This window comes from Corvus brachyrhynchos, unplaced genomic scaffold (genome assembly GCF_000691975.1).
Source record: "Corvus brachyrhynchos isolate BGI_N302 unplaced genomic scaffold, ASM69197v1 scaffold19, whole genome shotgun sequence".
NCBI lineage: Eukaryota > Metazoa > Chordata > Aves > Passeriformes > Corvidae > Corvus > Corvus brachyrhynchos.
Window position 1 is genome coordinate 1,763,383 of NW_008246061.1, and position 14,722 is coordinate 1,778,104.

Sequence of the window (14,722 nt, forward strand, 5' to 3'; positions counted from 1 at the left end):
GGCGGGGGGGTGGTGTCCGCTCAGCCGCTTCCACCCAAATTTCCTGCAAGCGAGGGCGTGGGGGTGGAGTGGAGGCCGTAAAATTGTCCCCTCCGAGGTGCCACCAGCACAATCCTTTCTTTTCCCCGGGATTAAGCCAAGGAGCGAGTTTGGGGGGGTATCTAACACAAAGGAACAGCTTCAAGAGCTCAAAATTCAAGGCAAAAGCGATTGGAAGCGTTTCCCTCAGGCCGTCGCGGTCCTCTGGCCAGCAAGGGAGCCAAAATCTGGAAGAAAAGAGGTGGGAAGAGCCGCCCCGTCGTCCTGCTGCACAGTTCTGCCTGTCTGTGGATTTTAGGCCGGGCTCTCCCGCAGGAGAGAGGGGTAAGGCAGCTCCAAAAGCACCACGAGCATCCGCAGGGCCACGGCCGCGTCCCCGGCGCGGGGACCCCGCATGCACCGGGAGGTTCGGGGTCCCACATCCGCCCTGAGCTCTCGACAGAAGCAAAAGGCTAAAACCTGGTTGGACTTACCCCGTGCGGTGGGGAATCTGAAAAGAAAAGGAGGCAGGGGGAGGGTGGGTGGAAGTGGTTTGCAATGCAAATCTGCCTCGCCCCGACCGGCTCGTCTCCCTACAAGCGGAAAAAACGGTGGGTAACATTTCCCCGGAGCGCCCAAGCGGTTCGGGAGCCTCCGTCCCGCCGGGGACCCCGCCAGGGTCCGGCTCCCGAATCGCCCGGGGGGCTCTTGAAAGCTTTACCCGCTGGCAACATCCCCGGAGGCACAGAGCGGGGGGACAGAGGGCCTTACCTCCGCGGTGGATGATCAGCAGGTGACACGGAGGGGCCTCTTTGGTGCATTTGTTGTGGCACTTGAGCCTGGCAGGGGACAGAGAGAAAGGAGTGACAAGGGGACAGGGATGGATGGAGACTTGATGGAGCGACAGGATAAAGGGGAATGCCTTCCCGCTGCCAGAGGGCAGGGATCCATGGGATTTGGGGAAGGAATTGTTCCCTGGGAGGGTGGCACAGCTTGAAGCTGTGGCTGCCCCTGGATCCCTGGCAGTGCCCAAGGCCAGGCTGGACATTGGGGCTTGGAGCAGCCTGGGACAGTGGGAGGTGTCCCTGCCCAGGGCAGGGGTGGAATGGGATGAGCTTTAAGGTCCCTTCCACCCCTGGTCATTCTGTGACGGATCTCAGGGCTTTTCCCCCCTTTCCTCCCGGGAAAGTGACCGGATACGAGGCTTTGGTTGTTCACTCTGCCTGAGTGAACCCTCCCGGATCCCTGCTTCCCATAATTCCCAAGCAGCAGGCTCAGGGATAAGGAACAGCACGGGATGCACATCCTGGATAATCAGGAGGGGCTGGCTGGCGGGACACAGGGGCTGCACACCCTTGGAGAGCGCATCCATCCTAATGGAGTGGCACAGAAATTCCCAAACCTCGGGGCTCTGCCCAGCTCCCCCTTCCTTTGCCGGGGGGGGGGGCAGCCAGGCTTGAGGACACCCCAAATTGTCACTTCTGCCAGCGGTGGCTGCAATAAAAGGAGCAGAGGCCTGCGCTGGGGGGAAAAGGTTTACTGGAAGGTGGGACAGGATGAGCTTTAAGGCCCCTTCCAGCCCAAACCATTCTGTGATTCCATGAAACCCCCGTTCCCACCATCCTGCTGCTGGATGCTTAATTAAATTCAGGAGCAGTGGAGGGGGAGGAAGAGGCTCGCCTGGCCCCTGGTGTGTCCCTGTCACTGTGCCCTCCCCTCCTGGTTTTATTGAGGATATTTAGCCAAAGTAAAGAGAGGATTTACAGCCTCTGGATATTCTGCGGAGCTTTTCCCGGTTTGTGGAGCCAGGGCAGGAGTCTGGAGGGCTTCACCCCCGGGTCATGCATACAGGCATAGGCAGACTCCCAAATCCTTCCCATTCCTCCTTAATTAAGGATGGAAATGCATCCCCAGCTCAGTGCTATGCCAGGCCGGCAGCAAGCCACGGGGGAAAAGGGAAAAAGGAGGAAAGGATTTATCAAAACAAGGGGAAATAATGGGGGGAAAAAAAAAAAAAAAAAGGAACGGCAGCTTCAAGTCAATGAGCTGGGTAATGAAAATTCAGGAGCTGCCCGTGTTAGCTTTTATTACAAAGCTGTTCCTAGAGGGAAAGGCAGGAATTAATTTGGGATTTGAGGCTTGGGGGGTTTGGGGTCCAGTTGTTTGTTTTACCTGCCGGTTCCCCTCTGCTTTGTGGGGAAAGCAGCGCCGGGGCAAGGCTGGAACAAACCTAAATGCCTTGCGTCCACTCCCAAATTCTGGCTGCCAGGAAATGGACTTGCTCTTTTCTGTGGGATTACAGGGAGCAGGATTGGCACAGCCAGAGCCGCAGCGTCCCTGCTCCTGGTCAGGAACCAGGCACAACATCCCACCCCTTCCCATCTCCCTCACGGAGGGCTCGCAGAAAAAGCCTCCAGCTCCTCGAGCACGGCTACAATGGGAATCACCCCTTTAAAATCCCTGGGTTTGATGCCATCCCTTCCAGAAAAGCCTCACCAGCTGTGCAAGTAACCGAGCGCAGCTCGGCAGGTTTAAATCCCAATTTACCAACTCATCAGCGCTTAATCAGCGGCAGCAGCGCTCGTTAGCGCTCGGTTACCCGCGGACAATCGCACATTCCCAGCTGCCAGCCCTAGGAAAGGCAATCCCGGCTCCGGCAGCAGCTTCCCCCGGTGCCGCTGGCTGTACGGTTCTGTCCGAGGCTGGGCTGGGGCAGATTTGGAGCAGCTGAAGCAGCCCCAGCCTCCGCCTCGCTGTTTTCCCGGTCCTGTCCCGTTTTACCCCCTCTCCTTCGCACCGTGGATTCACCGGGCTGGGCTGGGTGGGCTCCGCAGGGCCACGACAAGAGGTGCCACAGAGGTGCCCAAAACTTGGCAGAAATAGAGGCTGCAGCCCAAAACTGTGGGCAAAACCCACTCGATGCCCAGAGCTATCCCTGCCTGGTCCAGCACATGCACCCCCCATGTCCTGCAGACAATTCCACAGGGAATCTCCATAACGTGGGGAGCTAAAGCCAGGCTTAGGGAAGGGGGGACTGTCAGGATCTGACTCAGAGCTCTGGAGTGAGCAGAGCCGAGGTCTGGCGGGCACATCCTCCCCGAGGACCCTGATCCCAGCCCAGACCCAACCCCGGCCCTGCTTTGGGGTGTTATTCACCCGATCCCACGTCTCATTAAAGCTTCCTGGGAGGATGAGCTGGCGAGAGCCTGGTTGGGCTCTCCGCGCCCGAATCCCTGCTCGGTTCCGCCACCAGAACCCCGATTATCCCCTCACAGCTTTAAGGAGGGACACAAACAGCTCCGGCACGGCGCCGTACTTGCAGTTTTTGCACTTTAAGCCGAACAACATTCCCTTCCCGCAGACGGTGCAGGTCTGAGACATCCAGTACTTGGTGGAAAACCTGTGGAGAGAAACATGGGGAGAGTGGGCGGGGAGAGCTGAAGCCTCGCTTATCTCCCGACCCCGGCTTTATCCTCTCCCTGCTGCCCTCAAACCGCGCTGCAGGTGTTGAGGAATTTTTCTAGGGATGCCAAAACACCAACCTGAGCCCCGCTTTGGGTGTGGAGAGTTGTTCCAAAGGGAATCCGGTCCCAACTCGCTGTGATTCCCCGGCCTTGCCCATCCCAGGCACCCCCCAAAACCCCTCCCTGCCCTGGGCACCGGCGTTCCCAGCCCCTTGGGAAGCAGCTTCCCATCAAACAGCAGCGCTGAGACTCTTCCCAGTGCTTTTCCCTCTTCAGGGAGATATGGAAGGGCGATAATCCAGACATGGGGAATTTGCTGAAGGTCACGGATAAGACACAGCTTTTATTGATAGCGACTCGAGCCTTATCTCAACCAGATCTGAACTGAAATGGAATTGAAATGGGCTTGGAGGACAGCGCAGCCCAGAAAGAGTGGGAATGTCCCCAATCTCCGTGTCCTGGAGCAGAGATGGAAAGGGGGATGCTCATCCCTCATCCCCCAGCCTGGCGCGGCAGTGGGGTGGGCGTACCTGTGTTTTATGGAGTTTCCTAAATCCCGACGAGGGATCTGCGGGGACCAGCGAGGCACTGACAGCGTATCTGCAGGGAGAGACCAGGAAAACCAGCACTGGTAACAAAATCGAGAGCTGGGATTCGAGTTTTTTGGGAAGGGGAGCAAAGGATGCGGACAAAAAACAAATTATGGGATTTTCCTGCTCTTTCCCCTTGGAATGCCTCACTGAGCTCCTTGTCTGGAAAGCAGGAGACCCCTGGGCTTTGTGGGTGTGTGGGAATAGGGGTCTCCTGTCCCAGATCCCATCACCCAGTTTGGAGGAGGGAGAGGATGCATCCCTGTGCAGGCAGGGCAGGATTGCAAAACCTTTGGAATGGCATCACGATGTCCAAACAGGAAAGGGAAAATAAAGCTGGAACGGCCTCATCATCAGTTTTTAATAAGACATCGCGGCTTGAGGTGGCAGCTGGGGAAAAGCTGAGTGCCGGCCACTCCAAAGGTGATTCCACTCGCATTCCAAGGGGAGAACAGAGCTAAAAGCAGGCCCAGTGCTCTCCTTCCAAGGGAAAAGGAAGGAGAAGGCTAAGGAAAAAGCGGGAAGTTCATTGGCACCGCTGGAGCAGGAGGGTGATCAGGAGCGTGGCCATGCTTGGATTCCACATCCTCCTTCAGCCTCAGCAAGGGTGGAAAAGCTGCTCCTCCTCCTCCTGCTGCTCCTCTTCCTGCTCCTCCCGGCCACGGGAAAGGTCCTGCCCCGCAGGATGCTCAGCCCCGGGAGCGGATCCGTGCCGGGATCCTAAGGCTGGATTTCCACTCAGGGATTCGAGAGGTTTCCCAGGCACCAGCGGCGGCTCCCGGCTGTTTGCTCAGAGTGCCGGCAAATCCCTGGCTAAACAGGCGCTGGATATTATCCCTGGGAGCGGGGAGAGCTGTTGTTTGCTTTAATATCCCATTTTAATATCGCGGCAGGCACGCGGCTCTAATTGCGCTCGCCAGCTGAAGGTTACATTTACATCCCGCTCCCCGGGATAGAAATCCTGGGAGCATCCCAAGCTGATCCAGCTCCAGCACCTCCGGCCGGCGGCGGCTCTGGATCCTTCTCCCCCTCTGGTCAGTCCACAGGCAGAGGCGGCAATTGAGATGTCAGGACCACGGGATCGTGGAATGGGTTGGGATGGAAAGGACCTTAAAATCATCCCATCCCACGGCCAGGGGACCCCTTCCACTGTCTCAGGCTGCTCCAAGCCCTGGCCAGCCTGGCCTTGGACACTGCCAGGGATCCAGGGGCAGCCACAGCTGCTCTGGGAATTCCCCCCCAGCCCCTCCCCACCCTCCCAGGGAACAATTCCTTCCCAATATCCCATCCATTCCTGCCCTCTGGCACTGGGAAGCCATTCCCTGTGTCCTGGCTTTATCCACCCGTGTAAAAAGTCGCTATCCCTAATTTTTACAAGCTCCCTTCAAAGCCAAGGAGGGAAATTCACCTCCCCAGCGCCACATTGCCAATATTTTTGGTATTTTCTCACCAGCCTTTGTGACAACCCAGCATCCCTCCACTACCTCCGCATCCACCACCTCCCAGGGGTGGGAATTTGGCCCACAAATCCCAGAGGTGATGCTCTAACGAGTGACCCCTCCATGCGCGGCCTCATCCCTCCCCAAACGTCCTTCCCCCCTCACTAAATCTCTAAACCAGATCTCAGTTGTCATCATCGCCCCTCCCTGAAGAGCCGAACAGCCGGGCGAGAGCAGCTCCTCTCCCAGAATCAAATCACAACCTCCGCGTTATCAGCCACAATTTATTCCCGCTAACTTTCGGCTGGCCTCAATTAAATCCTGCCAGCCCGGCGAGGGGGAGAGGGGATGGAGGCAACGGCGGCCGCTGAGCCTTTTAATTACTTTCTAAATGTGCTCGCTGCAAAAATGTATTGAAGTGTAGCGGGGATTTTGACCTCGTAACATAAATGAGCCCGACGTGACTCGCAGCTAATTACCTTCATTAGCGGCAGCGAGCCACGGAGGATCGCGGCGTTTAACAATAGAGCCGCTGTTGGCAGGAGGGAAAAGCAGCGGAGCAGGGCAGGAGAGCAGGGAAAGGCACCAGGGATCAGCCCCGAGGGTTTGGGGCGCTCTGGAGTTAATTGGGGATTCTGCCCTTTACCCGGATTCCCACCCGGAGGAAAAGCTCGGGGGGGATGCCCGGAGGAAAGGTGGAGGTGCAGCAGCCTCCCCCCAGCACCGCAGGAATATTCTCCCTGAAACCCCCTCAAATTGCCACAATTAGCGTTAATTACAAGGGGGAAAGAAACCCGTGAGCGCGTCTTGTTTCAGGGTGGGGGGGTTTGGCTTTGTTGTGGGGACCCCGTGATGGAGAAGTGGCAGGGGGATGGCCGACTCCCGCTGCCCCCGTGCCAGTCGTCACTGAAACCTTGATCACCAGCAGCCTCCTGCCTGCCTCGAAAATCCCAACTCTCCCAGCCATAATTCCCCTGGCGTAATTCCCCCCTCTCTCCCGCTCCGAGCTGACGTTTCGTGGGCACGAGCGGAATTCCGCAGGGAAGAGCGCGGCTGGCACCCCCTGAGCAGCCCCATGGGGACTCCCCCCCGGTCAGCCACCCCATTCCTGCCTCCCGAGGGGGTCCCAAAAGCCAAACCCCGCTCCCCGACGCGGTGGCGCTGCCAGGGAATGCCACCCTCCATCCAACACCGCCGTGTTTGCCTTCGCCGCTCCGGCAAAGGTCAGGGCTCCTGCTCCGCGCGGCACAGCTCATCCCAAAATCAACAGCCGCGCTTGATGGGATCAGCTGTGCCAGGAGGAGAGCCGGGAAAGGGGGAACCAACCGGGCAGAGGGTGACAGCCACCTCCGGCGTGTCCCTGACAGGCGACACGGCAGCAGAGCGCTGCCACCCCGCTCGCCGGCGCTGACGGGCAGCTGTGACAGCCAGCGCCGCTCCCTGAGTGGCACCCGCGCGTCTCGGAGGGGACGGCGACGGCGGGGCCACCTTGGCCGTGACGCCCTCGCTGCCCCCGCTGCCACCCCGGCAGCTCCGCGGTGAATTCCTGGGCATGTCCTGCATGGAGAAAAGCACCTGGAGCTTCCCTACTTCGTTATTTTGGGGTCGCACCCTCCTTGGGGTGGGCGGTGATGGCCTCAGCGAGCCCCAAACCCTCACCAAGGACACCTGGAGCATCTTCCAGGGGTGGCGGCGGTGCCAAACCACATGGATGGGGACTGTTTCATCCCAATTCCCCCTTCCTTGTCTCCTGGCCCCTTTCTGGATGCCGGGGAATTGGTGTGAGCACGTTATCCATCACGGAGACAGCCTGATGAACAAACCCCCCTTCTCCTACTACAGCAAACAGCGTCGGGAGGTGTTCACATTATGAATGGGACGGATAAAATCGATGGAAGTGGCTCGGGAAAGAATCCCGGGATGAGTCACTGCAAAGCCAAGAAATGGCCAGGAGACTTTGCAGTTATCCCAGACACCCCAGGCTGTCACCAAAATGCTCCCAGGATGGGGGAGCCCCATGGAGAGATAAAGGGGAGACCCTGGGGTGGAGCCTCTTTCCAGAAGAGTTCAACAACAAAAGATACCCAGCATCGGGAATATCTCCACCGCTGGGCAAAATTCCCAGTCTAGAGGCAAATCATAATATCCATGGAATGGTTTGGGTAGGAAGGGACCTTAAAGCTCATCCCATCCCACCCCTGCCATGGGCAGGGACACCTTCCAGGGTCTCCGGCTGCTCCAAGCCCCAATGTCCAGCCTGGCCTTCCAGGACACTTCCAGGGATCCAGGCTTCCCTGGGAAACCTGTGGCAATTCCAGGGACACTGTCCCAGTGTGTCCCCACCATCCTGAGTTTACTTCCCACGTGGTCCCAGCTGGGAGCTGAGCACCCCAGGGAGATGCTCTGCGGCAAAGTCCCTTCATGAGACACCTCTGGCCTTGCTCATGCTGCTTTTAGGGCCGAAATAGGATGGGAGAGATCCCAGAGCAGCTGCTCCAGCAGCTTTCCCTTCCCATGTAAATCCATGCAGGATTCAAGCTGCAAAGGGCGTCACTGCTGCCTCCATTAGTGCACGTGGCAAATTTGGTGTGGTGGGAAGTGTCCCTGTCCCTGCAGGAGGTGGAATGGGATGGTCCTTAAGGTCCCTTCCAACCCTGTGGATCACGGCCAGGTCCAGTGGGTGGAAGGATGATCCAGGATAGATCCAGCAGGATGAAAGCGAACCTGAAGAGTAGAGGGCATCATCATCCAAAGCAGGAGCTGTTCCCAGAGCCCTTCTCCAGTAAGGAAAGAGTCCAAAGGGACTCTAATCAGGGCAGTTCCCCTTTGCAGGGTGACAATCCCATTTATCCAGCTCAAATGTTACCTTCAGCTGGCTTAGAGCCTCACATCGGGATTTCCTCCCCCCTACAATTCCCAGCCTTGCAGGCTCAATTAGGCTTATCCAGACAAAGCTGTGCCCTCCGACTCCACTGCCGGGGTGGGAAACCCTCGGCAGCCTGGCTGCCAGCTGTGGCCAGATGTGGCTGCTGGGAGCTGCCAGCTGTGCTGCCAACACAGCTGGGGAGTGCTCCTGTGCAGGGCGGGCCCAGGGAGGAGAGAACCACTTCTTGGGTGGGCCCCAAGAGAGGAAGTTCCTTGGGGAAGTCCCCTCCTGGAGGTGGTTGGGGCTGGGACAGCGTTAGGGAGAAGTGTCCCCCCACAAAGCCACCCCTGGCACTGGGAATGGGGTGACCACGGAGAGGGGGCACAGTCTGGGTGGCACTGGCTGCTTCCCCGCGTCACCTTCAACACCAGCATCATGTCCTTGGGGCTTTCCAGCAGAAAAGCTGGGTTTAGGGCTCTGGGATTCCCACCCAGATCCACTGGACATGATCCTGGATCCCTGTCCACCAAACCTACCTGAGGTCAGCCCTCCAGGGGCTCTTTCACAGACGCTTCAGGGGCTGGGGGGGCTCAAGGAGCTCTGGTGGCATCTCAGCACTTGTCACTTGGCCATCCCTGGCTGGGATCCCACTCATGCTCCCACCACGAACTGCAAACTCCTTGCTCACCAAGCCGAGAGGGAGAGGCAGGAGCGGGATTCAGGAGATTCCCCCAGGGACACGGCCAGAGCAGCAGTGCCGTGGGTGGGGTGGAGCTGTCACACAGGACTGGGCTGAGGGCCCCGGCAGGGAGGGAGGGGACATCCCTGGAGACCCCATTAAACCAGGGGTTCTACAACTTCCTCCAGAGGAGCAGCTCCGATCTCTGCTCCCTGGGACAGGCAACAGCTGGAGCTGTGTCAGGAGGTTTAGGTGGACATCAGGGAAAGGTTCTTCCCCCAGAGGCTGCTGGGCACTGCCCAGGCTCCCCAGGGAATGGGCACAGCCCCGAGGCTGCCAGAGCTCCAGGAGCGTTTGGGCAACGCTGCCAGGGATGCCCAGGGTGGGATTTGGGGTGTCTGGGCAGGGCCAGGAGCTGGGCTGGATGGTCCCTGTGGGTCCCTTCCAGCTCAGGATATTCCATGATCCTGTGTTCCCCCAGCCTGGTTTGTGCTGCTGGAGAAAGAGGCTCCTTCTGCAGCTCCCAGCCCTTGTGCTCTGTGCAAATCCCTTCCCATCAGGACAAAGGGATGTTAAAAATCAGAGGGAAGCATCCAAACCTGCTCCCAACCTGGGTCAGGGATGACTCGGATGGGAACGTGCTCCTGCCAGGAGCAGCAAGTTTGGGGAAAAGAAATCCTGGAGCGACGGCCAGGGAGGGACGGGGCCTCGCTGGGCTCCCCTCACCCATCTCCAGCTGACAACGACAACATTTTTTTGTGTTTCTGTGCTTAGGGAAGTAATTCCACGGCAATCCAGAGCATCTGAGTGCTGCTGTGCTGCTCCCACAGGGGGAACAGGGAAGAGGGATTTTTACAAAATCCCATGAGGATGGGATATAGTGAAGAGCTCGGCTGTTGAACCACCACAAGGATGGGGACAGGGAATCCTTGGGATGCAGGGAGGGCTTGGAGCCACCTGCTCCAGTGGGAGGTGTCCCTGCCCATGGAAGTGCTCCCTTCCAGCCCAAATCATTCCACGATTTTGCTCCCTACAAATGTCTGCCCTGCTTGGCATAACTCCCACACGGATGTTGATCCTGCAAGGACCAAACAGCTCCGCTGATGCCGAAACCTCCCGGCAGGGATCAACCAGCTGGGGAAACCCAGCTCCCATCCGGCTTGGAAAACATTCCCAGCAGCCAGGGAAGACGGAGGGAAATGAGAGGAGACACCTCTCCAGCAGCGTTAGCCACTTGCCAGCCCATCACTTCCCATCGCATCCCGCTCCGGCGGTGCCACGTTCCATCAGGATGTCACACCACGGGATGTAATCAACACTGAGGCGTGAGGAAAACTAATCCGAGGAGACACAGCTGGGGGTGGCTGGGAATGGGGTTTGGGCTGTGGTTTCTGCTCTGTTGGTCCAGGCTGGGAGCTGAGCTCAGACAATTCCCATGAGGGAAACAGCAAGGCAAAAAATCCCCCTCGCCCCGGGCAAATCCGGAGTCGGGTGTTGGATATCTCTGGGAATATCAGCATCGTCTGCCTGCAGGGCTCCTGCCAGGTGCCACTGTCCCCAAAGCCAAGGGGAGAGGGGGAAAATCCAGCAGGAACGGCTGGATGAGTCCTCAGTGATCCCAAACTGCAGGGGAAGGGAAGGGAAGGGAAGGGAAGGGGAGGGAAGGGAAGGGAAGGGAAGGGAAGGGGAGGGAAGGGAAGGGAAGGGAAGGGAAGGGGAGGGAAGGGAAGGGAAGGGAAGGGAAGGGGAGGGAAGGGAAGGGAAGGGAAGGGAAGGGGAGGGAAGGGAAGGGAAGGGAAGGGAAGGGGAGGGAAGGGAAGGGAAGGGAAGGGAAGGGGAGGGAAGGGAAGGGAAGGGAAGGGAAGGGGAGGGAAGGGAAGGGAAGGGAAGGGAAGGGAGTTGGCTGCAAACCCTTCTCCAAGAGCTGAGCAGGAAGAATGAGTGGAAGACCCCAAAACAAGCCAGAAAGGTGACATTTCCAGAAAGGAAACAAGGGAAAAACCCAGGGAAGGGAAGGTGACAAAAACACAGCCTGGATGTGGAGCTGGAGGAAGATTTTAGGTGAGGAACAAGAGGCAAGGGGACCTCGACTTGGCTGGGAATCACTCCCAGCAGCTGCCATGTGTTTCCAGGGAAGTTCTTGGGCCAAGAGCCACGCCTGGCTTGGAAAAGCTTCAATCCCTGTGGAATTAATCCCAGCACTGGTCTGGGACTGGGAAATGAGGGACAGGCTGTTCCTCCTGGACCAGCAGCACTGCGCTGGGTCAGCTCCGAGAGCCAAACCCAGTGAGTGCCAGCAGCAGCATCTCCCAGGAGAGGAGAAGGGATCAAGGCTGGCTCCTGGGATCAACTCCATGGGGTTTGCACCAGGCCTGGCTTCCCAAAACTCCACATCAGCTCCAAATGCAGGAAGCAGGAGAGGATTAAACACAGAGGTGAAACCACGGCTGGGTTTACAAAGGAACCCTCGGAAAAGTCACTTTTAGGTGACATCCGGGCAGTGCCACCAACTCAGACAGCACAGAAACCTCGTGGCTTTCCCAAAACACAGAAATAATCAACTTTTGGGGGGTTATCATTGCCGGAAGCACCCGCACATCCCCAAACACCAACACGAGGCACCTCCACAAGGGCTGGGCTCGTTCCACAACGGTCAAGCAGCGCACTCCAGACCACTGACTCCAAAATCCCCGCAGTCCCATCCTCTGCTTGGCATCTCCCACCCTTCGGAAGAGGGATCCGAGGGGGCCATGGGGACTTACTTGCTGAGAAGGTGGCTTCGGTGTGGACGGGCGGGGTGGAGGGCAGGAAGGGCGGGTACCCCACGAAGAAGGAGCGCAGGGAGCGCTCGGAGAGGAGCGGGGAGCGCTGGGCCGGGATGTTCTCACAGCTCCCCACGCTGTTGTGGATCTTGAGGTTCAGGGGCTTGTTCTTCTTCTTGACTCTGGGAGGGAAAAGAGGAAAAAGGAGGGGAAAGTGACGGGAAAGGAGCTGGGGATGGGCTGGTGGCCCCTGTGGGGTGCGGGTGTGGCTGCATCATCTCCCATGTGATAATTAATCCCACTTCCCATCAAACGAAGGCAATTTTCATCAAGGAACATTCCAGAGCTTTTCCTCTTGAGAACCTGGGTGGGAAAAAAAGAATCAGCTGGTCCAAAAGTTCGTCACGCCCTGGCCTTGCTGACCTTGTCACATCCCCTGAATGATCACATTTAATGTCACTACATCAAGTTTAGGGCCCAAGCAAGGCTGGGCTGCAGCAGAACACGCGAGGATCCCCAGCAGATTCCCAGGAAGCAGCTCCTCAAGGCACAGGACTGTGGTGTGGGCACCCCTAAACACTGGGAGAAGCTCCTCAGAGATGAAATCCTGCGGAGCAGGCGGGGATGAGTCGCCCGCCTCTCCCTTCTCAGCCCATTTTTCCACACCGGGACAAGGACTGCTGGTTCGGATGATCCCAAAGCTGCGCCAGACTGGAAGGATTTGGGATGCAGAGTGACAGTGCCAGCCCAGATGGGCCAGGCTGCAGGAGCCTGGCACTGCGGAGCTGCTCTGGCTCCACCGCTCCCACCCCGGCTACTGCGGAGAGAGGAGGAGAGGCACAGCTCTGGGAATGGCAGCTCAGCCCTTGGGAGATGTGGAGGATTTGGGACAGAGATCCTTTGAGAACATCCTGGCAGGGCAACAGCTCGGGGTGGTCAAGGACCCCTGGAATGCACCGTACAATCCATGCATCCCAGCTGGAACACTGCATCCGACTGTGTCCCAGCACTGGAGGGACCTGGAGCTGCTGGAGGAGTCCAGAGGAGGCCACAGAGCTGCTCCAAGGGCTGGAGCCCCTCTGCTCTGGAGCCAGGCTGGGAGAGCTGGGGGTGCTCACCTGGAGAGGAGAAGGCTCCAGGGAGAGCTCAGAGCCCCTTGCAGGGCCTAAAGGGGCTCCAGGAGAGCTGGAGAGGGACTGGGGACAAGGCATGGAGGGACAGGACCCAGGGAATGGCTTCCCAGTGCCAGAGGGCAGGGCTGGATGGGATCTTGGGAAGGAATTGTTCCCTGGGAGGGTGGGGAGACTCCAGAGCTGAGCATCTCCCGCCGCTCCCAGCAGTGCCCAGGGCATCTGGCCCTGCCAGGCGATAGGAAATGACCTCTTTAATGAGGAAAATTAAACCATCCTCTAATAAGTTAATTATTTCCTCACACAGGGAAGCTGCTGCCGTGTTTAGGGTGGCTGCAGGGACTTCTTTGGGCGCGGTGGGATCGGGATGGGGCGGATGGTTCCGGGCTGGTCCAGCTGCACGGCTCTCCTGGCTTGGAGCTCCCTGGGGTCAGCCCCACAGCTGATGGTCAGGAAGTCATGGATGGGTGGGAAGGGACCTTAAAGCGCATTAAAGGACCTGGGCACGGACACCTCCCACTGTCCCAGGCTGCTCCAAGCCCCAGTGTCCAGCCTGGCCTTGGGCACTGCCAGGGATCCAGGGGCAGCCCCAGCTGCTCTGGGCACCCTGTGCCAGAGCCTGCCCACCCTCCCAGGGAACAATCCCTTCCCAATATCCCATCTCATCCTGCCTGGTGGCCCCAAATCTTGCCCATTCCCTCCGTTGCTGCCGCTCAATCCCAACCCAACCCTGGGGTCTCCACCAAAGATCCCAGTGCTGTTCCCCCGGCCCCAGCACGGCCGCAGCTCCCCCTGAGCTCAACCCCGGCCCGAAGCCCTTTCTGAAAGACAGTGATTAAACACTAATCTCATTTTTTTTTCCACCCATAAATCAGTTCCAGACCAAATATTTACTGCGAGCATCATTTCCTCGCCAAGCAGGGCTGCTGACAGCTCTCATTATTAGGAAGGATGAGTGATTTTGGACAGAGAGAGATTTTTTTTTCCCTCTCTCTGTTTCTTCAGGAGAAGAAAAAATAATAAAGAATAATAAACACCGAGATCCAAGTGGGGAACTGGGCTGGCTGCCGGTCTCCCCATGGCCTTGATCTCCTGAGGGAGAGGATCTAATCCTGGAGAGGAGACTCCTCACCCATGGAAAACGCTCTGGCGTGGGGGGCTCACAGCGATGCTGTCCCCTGGTTTGGGGACAAGGAGTGCCTGAGGGACATGGAGCAAACCGAGCCCCGTTTGGGGCTTCTTGGGCTAAAAAGGGTCAAATACCATCCTTGGGGCAGGGGTGGAGGATGAGGCCAGTCAGGGGCACCCCATAAAGGACTTGCTGCCATGAGGGGTCATCCATCCATCCATCCATCCCTCCATCCATCCATGGATCCATCCCTTCATCCATCCACCCATCCATCCATCCATCCATCCATTCATCCATCCCACATCCATCCCTTCATCCAGCGGTCCATCCATCCGTCCCACATCCATCATCCATCCATCATCCATCCATCATCCATCATCCATCATCCATCATCCATCCATCCATCCATCCATCCATCACTCCATCCATCCATCATCCATCCATCCATCACTCCATCCATCCATCATCCATCCATCATCCATCATCCATCCATCCACCCATCCATCATCCATCCATCATCCCTCCATCCATCCAACATCCATCCATCCATCCCTCCATCCATCCATCAACCATCCATCATCCATCAGTCCATCCATCCATCCATCCATCAACCATCCATCCATCATCCATCCATCCATCATCCAT

At 58.0% G+C, this 14,722-nt stretch overlaps 1 protein-coding gene across 1 annotated transcript in view; it reads right to left on the bottom strand.

The window, feature by feature from the left end:
• KSR2 (kinase suppressor of ras 2) overlaps positions 1 to 14,722 on the bottom strand; it is a 70,352-nt gene that overhangs the window by 34,460 nt on the left and 21,170 nt on the right. Inside the window, exons 5-9 of the mRNA XM_017746482.1 lie at positions 11,819 to 12,000; positions 4,013 to 4,082; positions 3,335 to 3,418; positions 790 to 857; positions 513 to 611 (exon numbers count right to left, since the gene is read on the bottom strand). Coding sequence (XP_017601971.1) covers positions 513 to 611; positions 790 to 857; positions 3,335 to 3,418; positions 4,013 to 4,082; positions 11,819 to 12,000 — 503 coding nt within the window. The remainder of the gene's footprint in view (positions 1 to 512; positions 612 to 789; positions 858 to 3,334; positions 3,419 to 4,012; positions 4,083 to 11,818; positions 12,001 to 14,722) is intronic.